Below are 26319 nucleotides of genomic sequence, written 5' to 3' on the forward strand. Positions count from 1 at the left end.
GAACAGAGTGAAATCATCGATCGTTTAATCAGTGTTCCATCGGGCCACAGATAGGGTTGCCATCGCCTCCGAATCGAACTCAGACAATATATCGTAAAAGTGTCTTGAGCCACTTGAGATAAGCTTGCGTTGCAGCGGAAGTGATAAGCGTCCTCAACGTGTGGTGAACTACTACCGGGGTACCCACTGGCCAGTGTGCGATAGGGTGATGGGTAGCACGAACCGATTTCACTGGGCGGCCATCGGTGGCACGCTTTCCGTGCTGAAGGAAGCGACCCGATGGGAGGTGAACTCGTTGGACGAAAATCAGCGGACTCCGGTCCTGTTGGCGGCTGCCAGTGGCCAAGAACGTGCCCTCGAGGTGACCCTAAAACGTGGTGGAGATTGCACCAGAACGGATCGCATGGGTAACACTGCCCTGCACCTGGCAGCTAGCGGAGGTCATCGGCGGTGTGCCGAGAGTTTGCTGGAGGCCGGCTGTAGCCCGTTCGAGATGAACACTGCCGGTCGGACGGCCCTGGACGTGGCTCGACTTCACCGGGAGCTGAAGGTGGCCGATCTGCTGGAGCGATTCGTGCAGGAGCTGGAACTAAGAAACCCCCCGAAAGTGGTCGATCTACGGTTTCGGGCGGCGAAGAATTACGAAAAACTCAAACTCCGTTACGGGGCAGTTATCTCGCTTAACCTTGGCGACAGTTTTCGCGCGCTGGAGGAACACACGGTGCTAGAGGAGAGCGTCTAGCGAGGGAGCCATGGCTCCGCACGGAACTGGCACTTGTCTACGGAATCTCATCGCATTTGGCATTCGGCATATGGAGATATGGAGTGCTGGAACCGGAACAACGTCCAGAATTAATGGGCGACCTCGATCGGTGGTTTCGATGGAATAATCAGCCCGCGGTATGACCAGAAGAGCGAACTCACAATGGCGTTCCCTCCATTAGGCGGCAGCTTCTGTTCGCCCTCTAGACTACCGAAGCTGGCTGTCAGATTAGCTGGCTGGGTCAGCAGATCACCACCCGACAGTGGGTCGGGTTCATGAAATATTCATTCTAGGCCCGTGAAAAGTGGAAAACAGTCTCCGGACCGATCCGGGGGGGGGGTATGCAAACCTCCAGCTCCAGTCCAGCGTTCACCAGTGGCGTGCTCCAGCTGGCCGGTTGTTAACTGGCCGCCGATCGGTATCCAGCCAGCGAGCCGGCACTCCATCAGCCACTATCCCCGAGACGGCAATAAAACTCCACCGACCCCTCGGCGGACCAAATTTCCATAAAACGAAACCAGTGGTGAAAGTGAAAGAAAACTCATCATTTCGCGCGAGGGAACTGAGTGGGTGAGTGACGTGGCAGCGATTCCACAGCATCATGGTGTGGCCCACCTAGATTGGCTTCCGAGCCCCGAAGCACCGAAAACCGATTTGCGTCGTCACTTTCGATCGGGCCGTCGGACGTGAAAGTGAGACAGAGTTGATACTAGAGACCCGGGGGCCCACGATAAAGACGATTAACTTCGGTCGCGGCAGACAGCCCAGTGACGGACCAGAACTTCGGTACACCTCGTGACACTGATAACGACGATGGCGTTCGGTGCTATCAACAGCCCGTGCCGTGACGGGACGAGTGTTTCGTGCTCCGTGGTGATCCGTGGTCATAAACGAGCAGCCACGGATTTGGGTGTATAGGATCCCCATCGGATCGCTTTCTGAAGTTGACTCTCTTTTCTCTAGTAGCTTCCACAAGATGAAACTGCGCGCCTTTTATGGGTAATCTGAAAACGAATAGAAAGTATACTTTAATACACCAACATATGGTCCCTCAAGATGAGCCTCTGGTGCTGGAGATAAGTGGGTACTGTGGGTTTACAACACGCGAGTGAAGCATTCGCGAGAGCCTAACTGTAACACGAAGGCGTTTAATAAAGAAGATAAAAAGTACAATAGGATGGCGGACCTGTTATCTTGAAGCGCCGCAAGTCAACCCAACTATTAGGAGCGTTTGACAGTAGACCAACGGTGACGGATTCCCTTCCGAAACGGCTTTTTAATTGAGTTGTGTTTTTTTTGTACTGTAACTCCACATAGCACGTCAACGCCATAAAGCTAATGGAGCCGAGTGAATGAGAATTCACTGAATGAAGCTCAAAATAAATATTTGCGCTTCACGGCTGCCAACCCAGTTTTGTAGTCCACCCGTCCCCAAAGGGGACGCGTGTGCTAAGGCCTGCCACGGGCAACCAGAAAAATCGAAACTCCATAATGGCAGTCGTAAATCGTTGGGAGCAAACATAAACAAAGGCCGGGGTTGGCCCCCTGGCGGCGTACCATGAAATGGCCATTTGTTACTTTACTGCAATCTGCAAAGCGCTGAAGTGCATTTCATTGATTTCAGGACATTCATCAACTCCATCCCCGGAATGCTTGTCCGCAATCCAGCGGCACCGGGTTATCACACCTTTACGCTTTCACTTTCGCCGCGCTGTGTTGCCCAATAAAAATAGAGCGACGTTGGAGTGTCCTCAGCCTGATTGTGGGTCATAAAGGACACACACACACACACTAAAGCTCTGTGAGGGGCTTACGAGTCGTATGGGTGGCCTCGACGAGGGATACTGGGAACCCCGAAAACAAACAAAAAAGTCTGTTGGAGTTTTCCAGCAGACTTTTAGATTTAGATCACTTTCGACACGACAACGCCCCCCGCCCACACTTTGACCGTTGGCTCTCACTGTGGCCGCCGCTGCCGGCAAAAAGTTTCGACCGACAATTAAACGCTCGGGAGTGACCGAAAAGTCATCTCCATTTTCGGTCACCCCCTTCGGTTGTTGCGTGGGGCGGAAAATTGTCCTGATTTATGGTGCCAGCTGCTGCCAGCAGCGCTGACGCTGTGGGCCCTGGAGCCACTCGACGTGATTTGGTCGCGCTTTTTATCGTCCTTTTCGTCCCTGTTTTTTTTCTGCACGACACGCAGAAAACAGTCACCAAGCTAGGGCGACGGGTTAGGGAATCCTTCTTCGATACCCACGCCCAACGTTCGGGGGCGGCAATCTCGGGATCTCCAAACACACACACTCGCACGGTCCGGGGAACTTCACTCGTAAGTCAGTGCGTCGTGTGTGTTGCGCCCGTAACTTCTGTCTGGGATCAGACAGCAGGAGCCAGACGGCTAATCTCGTCCCTCGGTTTGCGATTGTAGCCGTCCAGCGCCGAGCCGGACCAATGTTTGTGGTGGTGCTGGTGGTGGTTTTGCTTGTGTACACCCACGTCCCCCTCTAATCCGCCCTCGGGGAAGAAAATCCCACCTCTTCACGCCGGATCACGGTTTGCGGTGTGCAGCCGATCGATTGGCGAGCACCCGAACCAGACCGGACGGCGGTCGGTTGACTTTTATTCAATTATGCCACCAATCAAACAATTTGTACCGGAGGCTGCTGCTACTTTGAACCCTGGTCACACACACACACGGAGGAGGGAAAATAAAAACAAAGTGGACCTGCAACGTGAAGCGTTTCCGGTCGGTCGGACGAGTCACGTGGTACCGACGAATCGTTGCGGGAAAGCAATTTATGCTGCACGTTGCTGCCGGTGCACCGTGGTCGGGTCTGCAGCATAGAAGAGCGGTGAATGGCGTATCGGTTACATGGGCCCCAAGCCTAATGGGTTTTCCGTGGTTTTCCCGATCGGCTCCAATGGCACCGGTCAATCGTTCGACGATTTGTTCACCACATCACTGCACCGCGCCGTGTCCGCGAGTCCGTACGTGTGTCGCTTTCTGTTTCGCATTAAACCTGATGGCAAAACATGCGAAAACGTTTGTTAGGGGGCGGTTAATGGTTTCATTATCATATTCAATTTGCGCAAGCAACGATCGGAGGCGTCGCAATTAAATGATTTGTCGGATGATAAGGTCTGGATAAGGATGACTGGGCAACATCAAGCGTTTGGTAAGCCAAAGTATACTCTTCTAGTAACTCGGTCGAGTTCGCTTTAAATAGTTTGCTTTCTATAAATAAGATTTATACATCAACCTTGGTATTATGAGAGGCAGACGACCTATGCGTGTAAGAACCGTGTCGCTGTCATCTCGAACTGTCAAGAGCCAACCATTCGACAGTTTAAAAATGGAGGCCGGTTTTTTCAAAAGGTTATCTACTTTTTAGTGACTGACAACACCAATGTTTATTAATTCATTTTTCTTGCTTCGGTGAAGGGAAGAAGCATGTTCTAACCATGGAAACCGGACAGACAGGGCATCGGAAGGCCAGCATCGAAGGGAAGATGCTTCATGGGTTGGTTCCACTACGAAGTGGAACTAAACCCGGATCACAAACGCCAGCACCTGATGACTCCGGAGATCCACCGGAGGGCGTATCAATTCCAAATCTCATTAGCAAATGAGTCGGCATCCATTTGCAATCATAATCGTGCAATTGCCGAGCGCCGCCGGCCGTCGCCTGTCAGAGCCAGTCCGGCCAGCTACCTGCGCCATCGCCACCGTCATCCGGCACCGTAATGGGCGTTAGGGTCGGCCATAGTGTGGCTAAGAGCATCCGATCCGATTTCATTTTCGATGTTCGAGCTAACCACCAACTTTTGCCCGTTTCACTGGTGTTCATTTCCGGTCACACCACAAATACCACTTCCGCCTGTGCCTGGGATGAACGACAGCTAATCCACGCACTAGGAGCCACCTCGGGGGGGGGGGGGCGTCCTCTCCTATTGCGCCCTAATCATGCGCGTTGTTCTAAACTCTGCCGAGGCCGGTGACCGCATGGTTCCCGTCAGGCTGAGTGGTCCCCTCCGCTATCCATAAAGTCCACTTAGAGCAACTTTAGCCACCCGCCGACACCCCGTGGAAGCGCCACGGGGAACGGTTCGTCTAAATGTTGTAACGACATTACGGGCAATTTATTAAAAGTTTGTTTATTATTTTATTCATGGCGTGATTATTATCATTAAAAGGCACGCCACTGCGCCGCGTGACGCTGCAGGCATTTCGCTCCTAGATGGCGCCACCGCTCGAAACAGGTTAAATTGATGGCAGGTAATAACAGCGTAATCAAAATACTCCCCAGTGCCTAGTTCGTGCAGGTAGCGCTTGACACGCATCGGGGGGAGGTGCTAGAAGGCGCTGATAGTCGACCCCCGGTTGACACCTCTCTTCGATTCCCTTGGGAGTCACAAGCGCGGCCTGGCAGCGGCTTTGTGGCTCGGTTATGCTCGATGCCCGTCCGATGTTCGCCTGGCATGTTTTGCATGCATTCCGGTAATAGCTGCCGCTCGGAACTCCCGCTAACGTTCTTAAAAGTGTCACCACAACTTCGCCTTCCGTATGTTCGCAGCAGCAGCACCAGCAGCAGTAGCAACATATTAACACAGGAAAAAGTAATATGCAGCCTGGGAGGAGCCGGGCGTACGTGGGCCCACGATAAATTGCGTGCAGTTTTCCGAGTGGAACCTCGCTCCGATCTCGTACTTATCGGATTTTACACGGCGCGGGCCCACGTGGCTCTAAATGAATTTTGTCGCCCATTACGCCCATTACACGGGGCCCGGTTTTATGGAGCGCCATGGTGGAGGACAGTGACAGTGTGCGAGTTACATTGTAGGTCACGCAGAAGAACACGCTGCTTAGTTTGAAGCACACTTCGGATTCACCCTTCTGCTCAATAAGGGCCGGTGGTTTGAAATTAAAGTGGCGCAGGAAAAAGACGATCCGTTGGCTTGCTTAATGACAACCATTAACCTGGACAGATGGTAAAATGTGGCCGGCCGTGTCCGGCGCACAGACAAGCGTCCAGCGGAAGGCGGTCCCTAAACAGCATCCAGCACTGGGGACAGTACAGTTTTGCAAAAATACACTTTCGAGCTGCTTGTAGCGAACTGCTGCTTTGGGGGGAGGGTCATAACTTACAGTTGAACTTCATTTTGACCCGGACCCGGTCACGGTCCACCGGGGGCAGTTGAACATGGAAATGTGAAGCGTTCGACACCGGAACCGTCGGGTCGGGTATCCCTGCCGTGGATTGCTCTCGTTAGGCAACACACCGGGACACGATTAAAGGTTGCTAACCTGGTTCGAAAGTTTTCTCTCACGAGAAACGTAAAAATGAATAAAAATCGCAAAAATTGCCTGTACGGGACTGCTTCAAACCGGGCGGAGCTTTACGCCCGGATAGAAAGGATTACGGCAATTACGGCGACGTAAATCAGCAGATCCTTTCAGGGCAGGACTTGGTACTTCTACTTGGGCTTTTTGTGTAACGAAAAAAATGTGCTTTGCAGCCGAATGGATGATGTGGAAGCAAAGTCCTTGTCAAATGAATGTACTTGCACTTTTTAAACAACCATTTATTAGAATTTTTTGTTAAGTCGATAACACTAATGCCACTAATGTTTCGAATGTGTCGTTATTAGGAGCTGGATCCAGACCGACTGTCGCAAGTCTCTGGGTCTGACTGACTTTATTACCGTTAAGACCTGTTTTGTATTGATAGTTCCGGGCCTCATGTATGGGCCTAGTATTTCATGGTGTTTTGGACTATTGTACTGAGGCCAACAATGATACGAACGACAGATGTTCCTGGAAAACTGCAATTACTTAAGTGTCATAAACAAATTGATATAAAAATTTAAATATTTAGAAAGGATCTAAAGGATATAGTTTAAATAGTTTGTTATTTTTGATCGAACCTAAAAACTTATTACAAACAGAGAATTAATATACCAATCCCTCTAGAGCATCATAAACCCCTGTGTACTAAACCGGCTTGAGGAAAACAATGGCATTCATTGCTTTCCTTTTATAATTGTCTTCGAAATGAAAAACTTCAAGACACCGCCGCTGCAGACAATTGCCCGTCCAGTTGCCTAATGAGCTTCCTCCGTACTGCGAAGACAGAACCCGCAAGCATCTTCCTTTTTGTTTGTAGAGCACGAATGCCCCGTTATTGTAAGGTGCCACGGGCACATGCTGCCAGCACCCGCGACCCGCGGCATGTGCGGTCGTAATAAACTTATGCAATTTCGCCACTCAATTGCGCGCCGCTGCACGTGATCCGTCTTGAATCGGTTACCGAGTGCATTCAAATGCAGTTCAAGTGTAGTCACCACGCTGCCGCAGAGCATTATTCATGGCCCCGCCGCGAACCAAGACGCCGCCTGGTGACAGCTGGGCCGGAACCGGAACTGGCGCACGTTCGGTGCACGGTTTGTCGGCTTCCATTTCCGGACCGCGGACACCGGAGACCAGCAATCTCCGTTGCCGGTGGCGTCGGCGAACGTCGAAGCATCAAGTGTTAAGTTCCTGCCGTTGTGGGTCCTGTCGTGGCGCACTTTAGCGCAACAGCTGCCAATTGTGTTTTGTGTGCAGCACGACCGAGCTCAGAGCATACGTGTGCAGCGCTGAAGGGTTAAATGTTTTTGATGTTGCCAGCATGGTCACTCGAACTTCAATCGGTCACAGGATGGGGAAGCTGTCGACAGGCCGCAGGAGCGCAGTGTGTAATCTGTATTCATTTCATGGCCACGAATTTACACCACACGCATTAGAGCCCATTTCTGGGCGGTGTGGGTTCACTTCTTCAGGACTGGACATTCCGACCACGTCTGGTGTGGGTTCGCCACACTGTGGTGGCCGCGCGCGGCTGTGTCGAGGTATAGCCAATCAATCTGGTCACGGAATTCATAGCGGATGTGCGGAGCCGAAGAACCGGCGGAAACCGGCTCGCATCGAATATGCGTGGCGCGCTCGAATTTCTTTTATTTTTATTGGTTTATTTTGATTCGAATTCCGAGCTAACGTCGCGCCAGCCTAGCTGCCTAGCTCGGTGGACGATAAACATTGCACGAAACTCGTGCTTGGCTATTCGTGGCACGCATACCACCCGGACCTCTGAACCCGGGGCCAACGACCGGCATTGGCGAACGTAACATCTCGGTTTTTTTGCACTTTGCGGCTTTGGTGGTTCTCTTGCTCAGTCTTTCTTTTATGTCCTCTCTTTTGGCTTTGATGCTGACACGTGTCACCTAAGTAGGCCGGCTGACGCGTTTGTGTTGACTTATCCTCATAATCCAATTTATTAGACGCGTTAAGACGCATTAAAATACTAGAGGATTGTTTCCCGGATCGAGCTGTGACTTATACACTCGTCCTTCATCAACCTTTAAATCGCCTTTTTCCTTTATTGCTCATTTAAATTCTTTTACCTTTTGACGTTGAGCCATTAAATTCATCTGAATGAAATTAAAATTAAAAATTGACAGCCCATTGCATTTGAGGTCAAAACTGTTCCGTCTCTCAACCCGAACCGTTCGCGACCTTTACCAGGTGTCCCTCGTTACACCCTGTACACATCCTGACGCACTTTTTTTATTAAATCTACCACAGCATGATAACGGAGTGCTGCCACCATTTCGAGCGGCGTCATTTTTAATTGCTTTTCTGGGTGACATTTTTCGGTTCGCAGAGTGCTGCCAATAAATGCGCAAAAATACGGTATGGCATGCGCACGTGTGTTACAAGCGAGCAAATAAATTGGGACGAATCAATGCGTCCAGAGGACCATCGACGTCCTCCTCGACACTTTGGCCGTCGGCTGTCTCTCTTCTCTTTGGCCGCCGTCGTTGACATTTGGGTCAAGTGTGTGGCCGGCCAGCGCCGGTTACCGGTCCGGGCGCTGGTCTTGGACGCCACCCAGACGAACGAATAACGAATAGCGATTTGTAGTGCCCATTACTTACCGCACGCCGATGGGGCAGCGAGCAGTTGAAGTTGCAATATAAATGCCACGCCGCGGCCGCGGTCTTTGGGTCCTTTCTTTTGCCGTTGGTTTTGAAGGATGTTTTCGATTATGGCACGACAAGCATTCCAATTTGCATACTACACACGCTCGCTTGCATTTATTATAAATTGTATTTGCCTCTCTACTTTCGCCTGCGGTGGGCGGTATTATTGTCGCTCGATGACGACGACGACTTCTTGGTGGTCGTCAGCGAGTTGTTTGAAGAAAACGTTCGTATTAATCATCGAAATGAGCGACGGAGCAGCCAACCAGAGTCGGTTGATTGTTGTATAAAAACAACATTTCAGCAAAGTGTCACAATATTTCACGGTGCATCGGTCGGTCCGGCTAATGTACGGCGCATCCTTTTCGCGTAGCGTGGAATGTCGTTTCCGTTTTTGGCGCTGCCACTCCTGTCAACGCCACGTTTGCTTTCGTTGGTTGGGCAATATGTCATACCCGGAGCCATCATAGCATCTTCTTTTCGCTGACGCTGACCATCTGCTTTGCTGCGTAACCGGAAACAACCGGCCGCGGGTCACGTTCGGCCGACTGAAATGACCGACTTATCAAAACTAATTTGTTGTGAGCGGCCCAGAAAAGGAAACTATGACCTGCGGGACGGAGAAAGTGAAATTAAATTATACGCTCGATTTGTGCGCAAATTGTGTACCATTTGTCCGGCGGGTGACCCACCGCGACACCCTCGATCGTTGTCTGTCACCGGGCTGATAGATTGAAGGCCCCCCAGAACCGGGGGCCCGTTTTCCCCCCCGAGGATAATGGAAATGAAAATGACCATCCATAAACCGCACAAACCGCACTCTGTCCGCAGGAAGGGGTTTTGCGCTCTGATTCCTGCCAGTGTGCCAGTTTGTTTTTTGTGTACGGATTTCTGGCCGGCTGATGGCTCATGATTGTGTGGCTCCAGTAATGTGCCGGTTTTATTTGTGTGGACCCCACGGCCAGCGCTGGGGTCTCTTAACTATAAAAGTACAATTTACCGGGTGGCTCCGAAAACGCGCCCGGGGCCTAACCGATAGGATCGCTTTCAATCTAGGAGCCACCGAAGCGTCCGGGTTTTCGGAACGGAACCATAGAAAGGCTTTTGCGGCCAGACGATCTTGGTTTTTTCTGTTCCAGGGCAAGGGAAAGGCCACCGAAAATTGGTGGTGCGGCCAGCACCCAGCACCGCGTAATCGCTCGAAATGATTAGTAAGAACACGCGGTGGGTAGGCACCGGCCAGCGGCCTCCGTTGTTGATGGACTGCAATTTATCATGCGCGTATTTACGGCCTCTAACGGGCGGAAAGTCCTGCGCTGGCACGCTGGCGGTAAAATGTTCCAATTTTTTCAGTTTCACTCCGACCCGGGGTTGGCCCCCGTTGCCGCACACAGCAAACGATCGTTTCAATATTGTCGTCGAAGCCAGCCAGCAGGGAAAGATGAGGTCCTGGCAAATCTCTATGGCCGTCATCTGCCGATTACATCTGCCCGGGGTTTGCGGTTTGCGTGAGAAGCTTTGGCTCGTAAGCCAAAGCATTACTCGTGGTAGGCGGCCCGGCTGGGTAGGGAGCTCCAGGCTCCGTTCGCAAGATACCCCCGCAAGGATACCGAGAGCCGGGTGCGCCGCGTGCCGGGTCTGAAAAGAAATCATCTGCCATTAGATGGCCATCATGCACATCGTGACTCGGGATGTGGCAGCGCCCAGTGATGCTGTGCTTTTTTCTCTGCTCCCCACGGCACGCCTTCCCCCAGGGGGGGGTGTTTGTTGTTCTACGGCGCGGCCCTCCGCAAACCTTGGCCTCGGCCCTCCCGTTGAGAGCATTGAAATTGTTAAGCGATTGTTACGCGCACTCTGCCGCCGTTGCTACAGCAACATTTATTCCAGTCATGCCCTATTGAGAAGGCATCATAAAATGCGTCCCTCTGGCGGGTTGTAGCACCGCCCTCCCAAAGCCCTTGCCTTAGCGCTCCGCGTCTCCCTAATCCGGTTGTAAATAGGAAGAAACGGCAATGGCATCGTCCGGCGTTCGCAGCGAATTTAATGACTTTCAAACGTTGCCGGCGCAATCCGCCCCGAGACCCGGTTTGATTGAATTAAAAAATGTAATCATACTTTTTGCCATTCGGCACCGAGGCACCATGGTCCCGTATTGCTCCGCGTTGGCAACCGGACCCGGTTTTCGATGGGCCGAGTTCTTTTCCCAATTAGTTGCACCGCGCTATACATACATCCAGGGCAGCCAAATTCAATCGTTGGCGTTGTTTACTGTTGGTCGTTTTGGCCATTAAATCCCCATCCACTTCCGGACTACAAAGCCGGGGCCGGCGTTCGGTAAACACACCCTGAGCCAGCCTTTCGCGCACCGTCGGCTGGGCGCAGATAGATATTGATATTCGATGGCCCCAAAAAACGGTGTAAAAAACAGCAACATCCTGTCCGTGACATTGTTGTTGTGGCGTCTGGTCTCGCCCCCGGCACCCCCCCTCCACCCCGGGGGTCTGGATCGGAGTAATTATTTTTAGTTTGGCAAATTGATAGCAAATTTCAACGGACCACGCGCCCTGTCCGTTCCCCATTTGCTTTCTCACGCTCGCGGAGCTGACGTGCTGCTCAACATAAAAAAAAATAGAACATCCTCAGCTGCATTTTTTCACGCTCAACACACGGTGCACGGCGCGCTTTTCTCACCCGGGAACCGGCCGAGAGTCGTTAACGCATCGTTTTGCATCGCTCGCCGGGCGCGTGTGTTCGGCGTGGTCCTTGTTTTTTGGCCTCTGCGGCCGACATTAAATATAATGCATCTGACACGGTCTGGCCGGCGGTGATGAAGTCGAAAATTTATAAATTATCCATTCTTTCAGCGCGCCAATGAAGCGGCAACGATGGACGATGGCCAGCCAAACTGAACCGACTGAACCAAAAAAATGACGTGGAAAACAAGTGCAATGGAATCCAAGAAATGGTCAAGGAACCGTATGTCTTCTTGTCTGGGCCCCGGTCGGCTTTCGGTGAAAAATTGCATTACTGTCAGCGTGCGGCTTCGACACGGACCCATCGGAGTTCACCGTGTTGGCCATATTTTTGTACGGTTTCATTCTGCTTGTTAATGGTGATGCTGCCGCCGGTGCCCTTTCGTTCGCGATCTTTCGGCAAGATTTGCAGCACCCCAGCGCTGACAGGGTCAAGCTGCAATTTGGTGCTGCGTTGTCCGAATTTTCTCACGAACAACCGCGCGCAGCACGGTACGGCTGTCGAATCCATATTCGAACGGAACGAAATTAATGACGATGTTTGACGAGATCGTTCGCCCGCCAGCCGGCCGTGAGCTGCTGAACGATAATCCACCTCCAGCCGGGCCGACGGTTGAAGCAATAAATGAAGTTTATATCGCTTGGGAAAGAGCGCGAAAATTTGCGGGAAACTCGGTTAACATCGTGTTGCGAAGTTTGATGCACCCGAAAGGCAAAAACTTTTGCCGACTTGATGTTACCACCTAGAATTTTATGTTTTACAAATTTTGCAAACATTTCAACACTTGGTAGTGAAGTTCCACAAGTGGCATTTTGGAATGTGAAAGGTAGCGCCACGCTGGCTTTGAGTTCGAGCACATCGAGCAGGCTATGATCTGCTCACATTTAAGAACAGATTACAAAAAATGAATCATTTACTGGTTTACGACCACATTTTGAGCATAGATGGTGAGTATGGTAAAATACTCTCGGAAGTAATCCAATCAAACGTCACTTTACCACGCGATTGACCGCTGACAGCGATTTACTCCAAAGCGGAACGTGAAATTTCAATGACCGCGGCGTTGCCGGTTGATTGGGCCACTCGTAATAATCTTGTTGATTGAAGGGTGGCGAGCGCCAATGATCATAATGTTGTTACCGGATAGCGAGCTTCGCGGAAAAGCGGAAGTGAACTGGTGGAACTGGAGTGAAGGCGTCGACTCTAATCTAGTTTGAGTTCATTTTTCAACTCCGCTACGTAACTCTTCCAGTGCGCACTCTTTTATGCTTTTTGCATCTATTTTCCTGCCAGCCAGCCAGCCAGCCACTCGGTCCAGTGTTCGACGGTTGACGCACAGGAAATTTATTTAATCGCAACTATCTCGAAGCCACCAGTCAGCCACCAGCCAACCAGCCAGCCGGTGCAGTGAAACGATAAATAATGTCTCAGTGGGGCTCTTTTTACTGCTTCGCCATCTTCTGCACCACTCGGAAGCTTGGGGCCACGGGCCAACGCTGGACCACGCCAGCGGCGTGGCGCTGCTTGATTGAAGAATGGGAAAACATCTCATCAATCATTTCTATTAAATTTATTACATTCTTGTAACTGATCTATTCGGCACCGTACCACCCGGGGCAGGAGCAAGACAGGAGTCCACAGATCGGATCCCCCCGGAGGATGCGCGTCATTCAAGATTTTTCCCCGTACCACTTCCTGTTCCGCTCCAAGCTCGCCGTTCGTTCTGCTCGAATTTGATTTTTTATCCTTTCGTGTCCTGGCATCACCGGATCGACTGAGTGTCGGCTGACTGCCGGTTGCCGGGTCGGTTGTTGCTGATGCTGTTGAAGCTGAGCACACAGCTTCCGAGCTAGAGTGATATGCAAGAAATTCATTTCCGTCGACCACACCGAAGCGTTCGGTTGGTTCGGCAAACGGGCGATCCGTCACTTCCGGGACCTCACCCTATCGTCCCGGTAGCAGTAGTACCCTCCGCTTTCCCTCCGAAAGTTCGATGAAAAAAGATACTTCGGGGGGCCCGATTCCATTATGCGACTGCCATTATGGCAGCAGGAGAGTGGCTGGCTGCGGGGGAAAGTGTTTGCCCGCCACACGGGGGAAATGATGTGTTAACGACACTTGAGACATTCGATTACGGATTAACGTCCTGCCGATTGATGATGGCCCGACCGGGGCCATTGATGATTATTTGATGAGCGATGTTGTCGAACGGGGTTTCGGGGGAAAATTAATTTTGGTCCCCAAAAGTTAAGCCCCGAATTTATTGTCGCCCGTCGCTGGGTGATTAATTAGAACTTCAACTCTTTTTGTAGGTTTCTTTTGCTTTTGCTAAAATTGAATAAAATATGGCCTCTACGCTTTAAGCAGTAGTCTAGGAGTTTTCTGGCCCTTTAATTACGGTTTGGCAAAGAGTTGAGAGTGACAAATGTACAACTTCAACTAATTGCTGCCTATTAGACACCGATCACGAGCACGCACTTCCGAGTCTCGTTCATGGCGGAACATTAGGTCCTGATCGAGGTCCATTTGTTCGCGAACCACACCTTGAACAGCGTGTTTCCTCAATCTAAACATATTTTGCAGTCACACACAAGGGTGATTTATGCGATCGCGTTTCACTAAATCCTTCACGAAAGCCACGAAAACATTAGCCTTTCAGCACAAAGCGAGCCAATTCGCGTGGCGCGAATCGCAATAGTTAAACATTAAAGCACGTCACGTGGTGCTAACAACTGCTAAAGTCGTCGGCAACTGGCGTACACGCAATCCAATATTTAAGGTCAGGAGCAAGCGTCTACGTAGGATCCGAGGGGTTCCGCGAGTGGCCTCGCACCGGAAACGGAAATTTGAAACGAAAAGAAACCATCAATGGAAAGCGGAACGACCGTTAGCCGTCGGCTAAGGATTCGGAAATCGAAATGACCGATGGCGGGCACACGCAACCGCACGGTGCAGTCTTCATTATCCGCCTGAGAAGTACCGCGTGGCAACGGCGTCTTAAAGAGATGCTCCAATTTGTTGGCCTCGTCGCGTCGGTTCGCGTGCCAGCACATCGTAAAAGTCGGAACCAACTGGGTTCGTTACGCTCAAAGAGGATCGTTTGTGGAGCCTTGAAACCAGAAAAACATTCTCGTTGGCCACCACTTTCTTTCGGGCGGTGCCTTGATTATCTCGCACGCCGTGGCTTGGGATCCTTGGTGGTGTGTGCCACCCAAAAGTCATTGACTCCGCGTTGGGCTGGGCTCGACCCCCAGGACGCGATCTACAAACAAAAGGTGTCCGTGCTCGAGAATCCGTGTGGGTCCTTATGGCGAACCGACACGAACCGCGATGTGTGCGTGTGCGAATTTACGACTTAATAGCCGCTGCGTATCGGTTTCGGTAGCTTCCACTGAGAACGATCCGTATGGCACATCCTTCATTCGTTTATTGTTGCCCACCACCGCCCGCGGAGGCGGAGTTCCTTGGCCGGCTCGTAAAGTAGTGCGATACACGAAACGGCTCTCCTTCCGACGAGGCGTTCACTGGAAACGCCCTACCAACACACACACACATCCACTTCGCCAGGATGCAATGTGGAAGCCCAAGGCACACGAGAGCCTCTCTGCGTATTTCTGTGGCGCTGATTAATGCATTTCCGGTGCGGGTGCCGGCTTCCCGGGGAAAAGAAACCGTTTAATTAAATGCAAACACTTCATCAATTTACACCCAGAGCGCCCGAATATTGGGCGGTTTCGCGTGGCGCACATAAACAAACACGGATGGCTGACACTTGAGCAAACAGAGGGTCCGTGCAAAGGTTCCTTTCGTCGCTTCGCGAGATCTATTGTTTGTGATATATCCTCGGAGGGACGAAGAGAGAGAGATAAAGAGAGAGTGTAGCTGGCTCTTCGGGCGGTTAAGGCATACACGATGCCACGTGTGGTATCACGATTTGTATTGGACCACAATCGTTATAGGAATTTTTGTGTTGAGTTTGTTGATTTGATTAAGCTCGGCAATATATTTGATGACACAAATATCGTTACTGTCTCTCTGTCCGTCTTTGAACATATTGCTTCCAACAGAAAGGAATTTATTTGAATGTTGGAGAACCGAGCAGATTATCATCGCGTCGGAAAGGGAAATGGCTTTTCACTTGATATGGTTAGTTGGTGACTTATTGGGTTCGCTTTGAAATTTGCAAATCCTGAAGCCTACACAGCACCTTGGTTGGTTTTTAGTACAGTTTTAGTACTACGGAAAAATCAGACAGATTAATTTAAAAAAATTCAACCACAACCAACAATTTAACAGAAAATAATTATTCAATAAATCGAGGAAACAATTTTCCTTTATAATAGGAACGCTATGAAAACCAAAACTTCGATTTCTTGTTCGTTCCCATCGTCAGTAAATAACGAAAGAAAGCACACAACAAAAAAAAGTCTCATTACGCTTGGAGCATGTCTGGTTACCATAAATAGCGCCATTAAGCACCATAAGCGCCACCAACAAGCGCTGTCGGAAGCTTCATAATTCAGCAGCGACGAAAGTGTGTCAGACAATTCCGCACAACGATCAACAGGCACGATCAATGTCTTCATCATTCGAACTGCATTCGAAGTCCGATCCGATTCGCTCCGTCTGTGTGTGTACCCAGTGACATGCATTTTCCGTTTTCCCTACCAATTTGGACACGCCACACCACAGCGATTGTGCCAGTGTGTGGTGCAGAGCAAACGAACGGAACGGAGTGTCTTCTTACTTTGTTCAGCCTGGTTCAGCACTTACTGGAGCCGTGATTCGATTGATTTCACATTTTCAGTGCAAAATCTCCTGTACTGCAGTTGTTAACCGGCCACTGCAGAGCTTTCGAGCGCTGGATCGTCTTTCCGATGGTTCTACCCCTCCTAAACACACACCCATCCCGTGCCCCGTATGTCGATTGTTGTTCTGTTGGTTCCTCCCTGCGGGTTGCCAGTATTTGCATATTGGAAAGCGAACGAACCATCGATTCCCAGCAGCAATCGATTGCGTTTTTTATGCTACTTTGTGCCCATCGCCATGGTGGCTCCTTGGCCGTAGCACGGTGACCCAGAAACCGAACGAACTCCAGCGTAGACCGAGACGTGGGAAATGCGTTGTAAAATGTACAATACTGCGCCGGGTTGGGAAACATGAAAAAAAAACACACACACACAGAAACAGAATCCTTTACGAAGTGCAAGCGCTCCCGACGGGATAAACACGTACTCAAAAGATTCGCTCGATTCTCGATGCCAACATGCGGCTGCTAACTTGGCTCCGTCTACACTTGTCAGCGGCATTATGGGAAATCGGAGCTCCGCGGGTCGCGTGTCCTACGAGTGTTGGAGTCCAATGCCGCAGAAGTCCCGGATGCAAAGCAGCAGCGTTCGCATCGCGTGCAGTTGGTGCTGATATTATTTTGCATCGTTTGATTGAATGTGGAAAGGGTGAATGAATAATGCAGCTCAAGTGTGATTACACGGCTGCTCCTTCCCTAGACCGGCGCTGCCGGCTGAGAGTTGCGAAGAGAAATTGGTAAGAAAAGATTAACTAAGACGGAAAAAGGGGACACTTAAGTGGAAACGGTCCGTTGGCCGTCTCCCCCGCGGACCGGGTTTCGAACTGAAGTGCACTCGAACCTTTCGCGAGGGAGAAAGATGATCGTACTAACGTCACCACGAAATGCGGCCAGCAGCAGCACACGGCCACAAAACCGTCACACCATTAAACGCAGGACATTATGAATTTTATCGCCCCTTTTGAGTGGGTCATTTCGTTTTTAACAGCTCAAAAAGCGCAAGATCACAGGCGGCAAACTGGTGCACATGCAAAGCGCCGTGATGGTGCGGTGATGGATGTCTATCGTCACAGACGACGACGCGGCGGGACAGTACTTACAGCTCCGGAGCCCCTCGGCATGCGGCCCCAAGTGGTGCTTGATGCATACAAGATGAATCTCTTCATTATTCCACCTCATCTAATCAAAACGCTGCTTCGATTTGATGTACTTAATTATGTCTGACCTAAACGTGGAACGACTGGCTGACGACAATGACGACGACGACAACGACGAATACTGAACCGGGTCGTAACTAGTGTGTCAGCTGATGAATGGCAATCTGTATGGGTGATGACGATGGCGCCCGCGACCACCAAACAGCTGTGCAACAGTTTTCTTACCAAGTCAGCGCGAAAGAAAAGATATCTTAAGAGATCTTAAGAGCCTACTATGTTTTTGATGAATTCGTGCATAAGTATGCCTTAATCAGCGCTGAATTGGGGGCTATAAATAGATTTGGACACTTTTGCGACAGCTCGTCAGTCGAACATAATTATTTTCCTGAAATGAAACAGAAGCTAGAGAAGGATAAATACTGATGCTGTTTTTTACATCAATTGTGTGTTATGTGATTGACAGAAGAAAAGCACAGTTGTCCTGTCAGATTTTATATCATTTTCTGGATATTAAAGTAATCTTCCAAGTGCTTCAATTTTAGGGTTTAGTAAATAGTAACATATAGAAACACGAAAAATGTGAAAGTTAACGCAGAATGGTAATGTTTCTTGAATGTAAGTTACGCAAGAGAATGATAAAGTTACATTTTATGAAAAATGAAATTATTGTTCTCGATCCTAGTATAATGGAAGCAACAGCAGGCTTTGCTTTCAAGGTTTTGAATTCGATCATTCCGAAAAACTTTCTAAAGAAGCTCATCTGGTTATAGAGGATTATAGAGGGGCGAAACTGTATTTTATTTTTAAACAAGGTAATTGCATTTTCAAAAATGCTTAATAGTTAAAATGCATCGTTGCGCTTTATAAAGCAACCACGGACGGTATGTGTTGATGGTGAACTTCGCTAAGCATCAGTCACTGCACTGCAGTTCATTTCCACAAGTAGGCAATCGAAGAAGGCGTCTGACATAGAAACAGTTGACGTAACAACGGAACCGAGTCTAAAAGTGGTACAAGCTTCACACAATCTCACCAAGACTGACCCTGAAGTGAGTTCATAAGCCGGGGTAATAAATATTTAAATATAAACTTCAGCCGCGTGAGGAACGGTCTAAGATCCTAGCGGGACGCAACATATTCTTTTCCATTTTCCACGGAAGCCAGCGGTGAAGATTAAGAATGATGTGTTGGCGGCCGTCGTGCCGGGCGTTGCTCAAGTTTTGCACTTCAATCCGCTTCAAGACCCGGGACTTACAGTTGCAGTGCACAAAGGAAGCAATAGTTTAGGGCCACGCAGTGTCTCTTAGTTCGCCGCCCCAAGCAGCAGCAGCCGCGGCGGAACGTGCGCCGGTTCCGATTCGCGCGGGAGTAACATAACTTTTTATGATTTACGAGCCGCTATTTTTCACCTAACCCAAAAGCCAGTCACCGGAGTCCTTTCGGTCGCGCAGCACTAGTGGTGTGTTGTGTGTGTGTGTGTGTGTGTGGATGGCTTATTTTTATAGCACCCGGTGACATTTATGGTCAATTAGTTTGGATTATAGTGATTTTCGCGGTTCGTTCGCGGTGCACGGTTCGGGCGCAGTGTGTAGCTCCGTCGGCAGTCCCAGCGGCAGCCGTAAATGTCGTCACAGGGAGTCACAAGCACAAACGGCCGACAAAACAATTACCCAGGCTTTTGGTCGGGTGGCCTTTTTGGTGAGTACGCCTCAGAACAGAAGTCACACCGAAATGGGAACCATCTTTCTGTGGGATGTTAATAACATTATCATAAGCCATTAACGCTGGGCGCTTGGTCAGTACCCTTTGAACCCCCAGGGGCCCGCCGATTGGGAACCCGTTTCGAAGCCAAACGGCACCGCCGGTTCCGGTTCACGATTGTACAGTTCACTCACATACTGTGCGCGCTGCGAAAAGCCATTTACGAGCATCGAATCATCAGGACGGCCATCGTCAGTTGACCAGCGTGCATGGTTCCACTTGCCTTCGTCCGTGTCGATGCGGAACGCATCGACCACGGTCCGTAGTGTCCGGTCATGGTTCACGTTGCAGCTGCAATCCGTTGTGCCGGTCCGCGCCGAGAGTGTGATCCGATACTATTATCCTGAATTTGAGCTCCAGGAAGGGGTTAAAGAACCGTTTAAGGGCCGGAAATAGTCGTGCAGCGATTGTCAACCCGGGCAACCCGGTGCCGAAGGAAGTGCAGGTCTCGCGAAACGATTCCGGCACCTCCGGATCGGATCAACCCCATCAGAGACGACGGACGGGGGCCACTGCATCGGACCGACGTGCCATGATGAAATTATTATTATCGAATCATAAGCGAGCGAATCTGGTGCCGGTGGCCGTGCTACATCATCCCGGTGTTACGTGGACACCCTCTTTCGAGCGTCATCAGGATTACGATCCAAGCACCAGCGCCCCCCGCTGGGTGTGGGCACCGAGTGCCATCAGCCATCAGATGATGACGGTGCTCGCCGCCCTTCGGGCGATGGAGGCGCCTGGTACGCCGTGACTCACTTCCGACTTTTCATTCGGTGGTCAACGCGGGGGAAGTGCCAAGTGAAAGCGTTCCTCGCTCAGCGCTGAAGCCGCTCGTTTTCGCTGCACTCGCTGCCCCGTGACCTGATGTCCAGTGTTTTATGTAGCGTAAATTATGTTTTCCGCTTATTTGAGCTTGAAACAATGACTAACCGGGAGGGCCGGGAGGAGCAAAGCGTCCAGAAGAGGACACTTCCGACGTAACGTACTTGCGTGGCACCAGGCACCGATGCAATGCGCATCGGGTTCCCAGCCGGTCGACGCGCCCCGTACCCTGGCGGAGAATAATGGATGGGAGCTCTTGCTCAATGACAAGTGAAATTTGATCTAGTTTTGATATCGATCCCGGTCGTCGGTCCTGGTCCGTCCGTCGGTGTCCGCTGCACCGAGTGTCCTCGGCCCCGGGTTTGCTTTGGGCGTCCGCTTCGATGGCGCTTAAATATCGTTACAAGCGGAGAAGCCGGAGCCGGTCTTCGTGACAGTTTCATCATAAATAAATGATAAATATGACGCAACCGACTCACGGTGGCCGTTGCGAAAATGCCATCGCAATTTTGCCGCATTTTCGCCCCGTTTTGACGCCGCATAGATCCCGGTCACCGTTCTCGTGACCGAATTATTGTCCTTCTTGCCGTCCGTTGTGGCTTCACGGTAAACAAAAATAAATGAACACATATTGCCCGTCGCGATGGAGGTCAGTGCGATAAAATGCAGAAATGTTATCAATAAAATGTTGAGATAATGCAGAACGTTTTAGAATCGTTCACATATTTTTAAAGGATAACGATAGTCGAATAGCTTTACTTTATTCAAATAATGACTAATAATGCCAAATTTATACCATCCGTCTTAGGGCCCTGATTACAACGATGCCGATGGATGTAGATAGTCATTTCTCAAGATAATGATGTGTTTACGATAGGATTTTTTGTTTTCCTTTTTTATGAACATTTAAAACTATTTCTAAGATTCGAATCTAAATGCAAATATGTTAGCAAAGACACATAAACCATAATGGACTTGCTGTAAACTTGTTTAGTGTCCTTAGGGCCAAAATTCCCTAACTGCGTTCACCACCGCCTTTCACTCGCTTCAATTTCAGTCGTAATAGGATTTTTCATTCGATTTTCCCTCATGCTGTGTGTGTGTGTGTTTAGCTACCCTACCGTTGGTGGCATTGAAACAAATGGTCTTTCGGTCTGGTGGTGCGAAATTTGGCCAATCTTCTGCAATTCTACACTATCCCTCGGTGCCAGACAGTGGCCCCACTCGAAACCCGACGAAACCTTACGTTTCGTGTATCTGTTGTTCCTTTGCCGGTCCGAATCCCGCGGTCCAGTTCCATTGGGGAAAACCTCACGGTGTGAAGCACCAGCTCTTCGGATTTCAATATCATGCTGCTTGATCCGCGCACCGAAAGTTTGCTGTTGTGTGGGGGATCGGTTTTTTTTGTTTTGTCGTTCACTTTCGGGTGCGTAAAACTTCTTGATTCGTTCACTCGACTGACCCGGAGACAGACGGCGCGTTTCGAGTGGACCTACCCGGCGAATGCTGCGGCGGACAGACAGCCACCGTCGTGCAGCTAACATGCAAGCCAGCAAAAACCCGGCAAGTATTGCTGGCTGACACCGATTAGAGCGCCCGCACGGGACACACACGTCGTTTACAGTAACAGGGTCCATCCTGTGGGCTCTCCACCGCAATATGGCCAACGGTTACCGAGAGGTGCTGGCGTGAGAGTGAAAGTTTCCAGTTTCGTGACGACTTTCGGACGACAACGGGACCGCATCTGCTATAATCCCCCGTTTGGGGAATTCGATCCGGTGGGGCAACCGCCGGGGCCAAAATAGCCGGTGGTCCAGACAGGCCAGATAGACACCGCCAGACGCGCTGTGCCCGACAAAACGGTTCCCCAGCTTCCGAAAGGGTGCTGATGAATCGCTTCTCGCACGGGATCGTCAGAATCGGAAAAAAAGATTCGGTTGCGATGGACGTAAAATTTATATCCCACCGTCAAGAGGACTAGCTTCGGCTTCGGGATTGGCTTCGGGAAATGATGGTTTGATGAATTTCGTGTCCCAAGAAGGGAGCGGCGCACAAAAAACAAACGAGGCACGACTCGAGTCAGCACTAAAAACACGGTCCCATGTGAAGTGATCCTGCTTTTCCCCGAGCGATGGAGACGCCTGGTGGCTCTCGGGTAGCCAATGGAGACGCCTGGTCGGTGACGTGTTTCCTCACTCGCTCACCCGCCTGTGCCTGACGACGACGACCGATTTGCGTGCAGAATGGAAAGCCATCGGGCAATGCTTACACAATTGCCCCACATAACACCGAATGTCCTCAAATGCCTTTCCGATGCGGCGACAATTTGACGACGCCCGGTGATGAGGCCCCAGGATAGTTCCCCGTCACCGTCGGCGCAGCAGATCCTCGGTTTAAGGAGTCAGCCGGCGGCTGATATCACCCGAGCACACAGCATCGGTGACATCGCCGGTGGCACACACCCGAAGCCCACTCCGTCTCCCTGGCCTAGATATGCCATTAACAATAGCGTTTCACGGAATGCTCGTTCGCTGGATTCTTTACGATAAATTGCTTCTCCGCGCCAGCCTGCAGTGTGTAACAAGAGCCAGAGCGGGCCTCTGGCACCTCCCCGCGGGGAGGGCCACGACATTTCTGCCATCTCGCGCCCTATCGACGTGCCGCGCGCCATTTTAGCGCCATTGATTTTATCGCCCGATGCTGGCGCATGTCGCATAGTTTTGTAGCAATTCGCCTCGGCAGCAAAAGTGCAGTGGCAGGGTGTGTGTGTGTGTGCGTGGTAACAATATTTGCATTTCTTTCTGTTTTCTGCTTGCCATCCTCTCTGGGCTGGGCTCCCGGGTTGGCTTTCCCGATTGTTTTCACCTCCCGTCGGGCAGATGCAGATTTGCGTAGAAAAATGTTTACTCTATGTCGTGTGCCGCGGTCATGGCATCATGGCCATCGTCGGCAGCAGCACAGCGACGCGAGTCTTCCTCGGTGGGTCTTCTTTCCGTGGCTATACGACATGCAGTGCAGCAGCCACTCACTTACCAAAGACCGTTAGTTGGCGAATCATTATTTTTATGGGATGTGTGAGTGAGCTTTTCCTGCTGTGGCACCATCCTGCTGCTATCGCCGGCAATGGTTATTGCCGCAGGGGACGTGTTTAATTTGTGTTCGACTGCAACAAGCGGTTACGGTTGGGGTTTTTGTGGGAAGCTTCACACCTCCGGCTGGGTGCCGCTCTGCGGACGCCCTCTCACAGTGATCTATCCCACCAGCAATCCTTCGAACGCTTGTATCAATATTAGCTCAGCAGAGCATTGCGAGAGCTGTTTGAGATTGGAATTAAATTTCACTTTACGGCTCGCATTTGTTGACTCTTTTGCTACTCCGAGTTCAGTTTAGGAACTGAAATAAAATGCTTCTTTCTACGAATTTTCAGATAAATCGGTTCAGCCGTTCTTGAGTTATAAATAGAGTAACTAACACGACTATCTATTATTATATATAGATTGGATAGTTTTTCTTTTAACTATCATCGTTCTGTTTCCATTTTATATTGGCTGTTTTAATTGGTAAACTTCCAGTGGGTTACAGTGTACTTGCAGTAGCCAGAGAAATGTAGAACTCGTTGCGATTCGATTCTAAAAATCAACCTCCTGAACGTTTTGGGTGTTTTGTACCAAACTTTTAAACACTTATTTCATTGCCTTTCAGGGATTCACGCCCATAAGAGACTGGTTGGTAAGGCCTGGACCCTTGCAGTGAAACAATTTACTAACCATCGTGTCTCGCGAACATCACACCAAGGGCATTGTCGAACCTCAGTTGGACCGACGATCCCGTTCGACTGTCTAAACGCAACCGGGCGCAACGGGTGCTCGTGCGAGATACTGGCAAAGTTGAATTAGTTAAACTTTGCCTATTATTTGTACGCCAACCGAGCTCGCTCGTGTCAGGTTTGCCGCCAGGGAACGGCACTTCACGTATGAGTAAATGGACTTCCAAATCGCGCGCGTCTCGCAGTCTTATCAATTTGCTGCCGTATATCATTTTTTGCGAACCGGGCTCCGGGACCAGAAGAAGTCGCCAGAAATTCTTGTGATCATTTGGTACGTGATACCTCACAAACAATGCACTCACAGTGTCCGTGAAGCACCCTGTGCCCTGGACTCCCGCTCCTCACCGGGCCCGGTAACCAAATTCACGAAAGATTTATTCAAACATGATGCCACCGCCAGACAACGTCGATTTGCCCTTCGATGCATCCGCTCTTCGCATTCCAACCGACCGAGGCCGAGCCGGGGAGCGTAACTTTTGCACTCCGAATGCATAAATTGTGTGTGGCGAGAAGTGGCGAGAGATCGAGAAAGTTGGTCATGGGATTTTTGCCCGTGACCGGCGGCCAACTTTGTCCCCGTGCTCTCGAGCTTGGGGATCCCAAATTTGGTTATGTTCTCCGCTGCACCACCACCACCGGGCAAGAAATTCAATTCCCGCTTTCGTCCGAAAACCTCAACCAGCTCCTTCGGCAGCAGCAGCAGCAGCAGCGTTGGCCACTCCAAAGCTAGAGTGGCCCACGAGAGGGTTTATGTCGAAACTTTCTTGAGCGCACAAATTTGCTGTTTGAAAACGGTTTTTCATGCGCGCTCCGATTTTTTTTCTCGTACCTTTTCTTGCATCGACTAGAAAGAGGAACTTTAAATATTCTGCGAATTTTTACACCAAACCAACGGGCACGAGTTTCGAGTGGCTTGCGTTCCATTTTTCATCTCGATGCTTCTCGTTAGGTTCGAGGGAAAGCTAATTCGAAAGCTAATGCAGCACCGAAAAAAGGCTGAGGTTATGTTGAACAAATTTTCGAGGGCTTCCCAAAAACGCTTGCAAGCGGTTAACATAAATCAATTTCATACAACATCCACTCAGACGTCTCCTGATCCTCAGTTCCAGCGGACGGTGGCGGGCTTCGAGGTTCCTCACATCTTACAGAGCCAGCAAGTAACGGACAAGAACGAGACCGGGCTCCGGAAACGGATTGCAAAATAATGAAGCAAGAATTGATGGCCACCGTGGCCTAGAACGCACCGGGCGATGGCATCACGTTGCACACGCTGCTCGCTTTTGCATTTTTCATGAGCCGAAACCACACAATAGCAGCACCGTGCAGCAGCCAAACTTTCGGCCAAAGCACTTCCGGCCGGCGGGAACTGCAGCTCAGGAAAATGATCAAGCGATCACGGTTTTGGTGGACCGGAACCCGGACCGAACCCCGAGCAAAGCCAACCAGCCAGCCAGCCAGCCAGGCTGGCCAGTGATGCATGATTTATGGTGGCCTCGGGTTTGACCGGTTGCATCGTGTATAAATTAGCGTATTATCTTGTTCCCGGTTGACATTTTCCGGTTCCGGTTCCGCGATGCCTGTGCGGTGATAAACAACTTTTCGCAAAACCCGACCGAACGTGGCGAATCGTAAAAATAAAGGCGAACAAGCGTGCGCGCCGGTTGAAATTTAGTGGAAAAGTTTTTATTTTCTCCATTAAAGAAAACTCGTGCAGTCCGCGCGGGGATTCGCCAAAAAAATCGAACAAATTGTTTTCTCGCTTGCGGTTACATTGAAAGGGGTTTCCGCTGTTGCATCTCCCGGGCTTTTATCGGCCTGCAGTGTGCTCCGCTTTGCGCCTTTACGCCAATCCGCGCAAGGACACCACCAAGAAAGCTCGCCTAAGCGTGCCACGAGGCGTTGAAGATTGTGTGGCGCAGTGAGGGATGGTGAGATCGGCAAAAAGAACACTTCGCCTTACCCCACAAGCATGACGCACGAAGGATCGAGAGCCCAAAGTTGGGGCAGAGATTGCAGAGTTCCTTCTTTGTTCCCTCCCCAGAACGGAGGCCAACTTTATGCCGAAGCCACGGCAAGAAGCTGGGATGAGGTGTTCCTATGATAAATGATTGTTTTTCAACGGTCCATAGACTGAAAGATGGCACTATCGCTACCGATCTGTGCTCCGTAAACATGGATCCGTTTTTGAGAACGGGGCTCCCGATTTTATTTTTTTGCCCCCGTCACGTCCCAAATCTATTGCCAATGTGTGTGTGTGCCTGTTCTCGTCCGTTTTTTGCCATTCCTTCTCCGGACTGGGCTTTTTATTCCGTGGCTTTTCATCATCAAGATCGGGGCCACTTTTCTCCGCCCGGACGCTGCCGGTGCTCCTGGTCAGCAGCCAACCGGGCGAAGGAACTGTTTCAGC

The 26319-nt window shown here is 50.5% G+C and overlaps 1 protein-coding gene across 1 annotated transcript in view; it reads left to right on the forward strand.

Annotated features, from left to right (window-relative positions):
* The first annotated feature begins 208 nt into the window (after nt 1-208).
* LOC128270876 (leucine-rich repeat-containing G-protein coupled receptor 5-like) overlaps nt 209-26319 on the forward strand; it is a 39068-nt gene continuing 12957 nt past the window's right edge. Inside the window, exon 1 of the mRNA XM_053008302.1 lies at nt 209-621. Coding sequence (XP_052864262.1) covers nt 209-621 — 413 coding nt within the window. The remainder of the gene's footprint in view (nt 622-26319) is intronic.

Source organism: Anopheles cruzii, chromosome 3, assembly GCF_943734635.1.
Source record: "Anopheles cruzii chromosome 3, idAnoCruzAS_RS32_06, whole genome shotgun sequence".
Classification (NCBI taxonomy): Eukaryota; Metazoa; Arthropoda; class Insecta; order Diptera; family Culicidae; genus Anopheles; species Anopheles cruzii.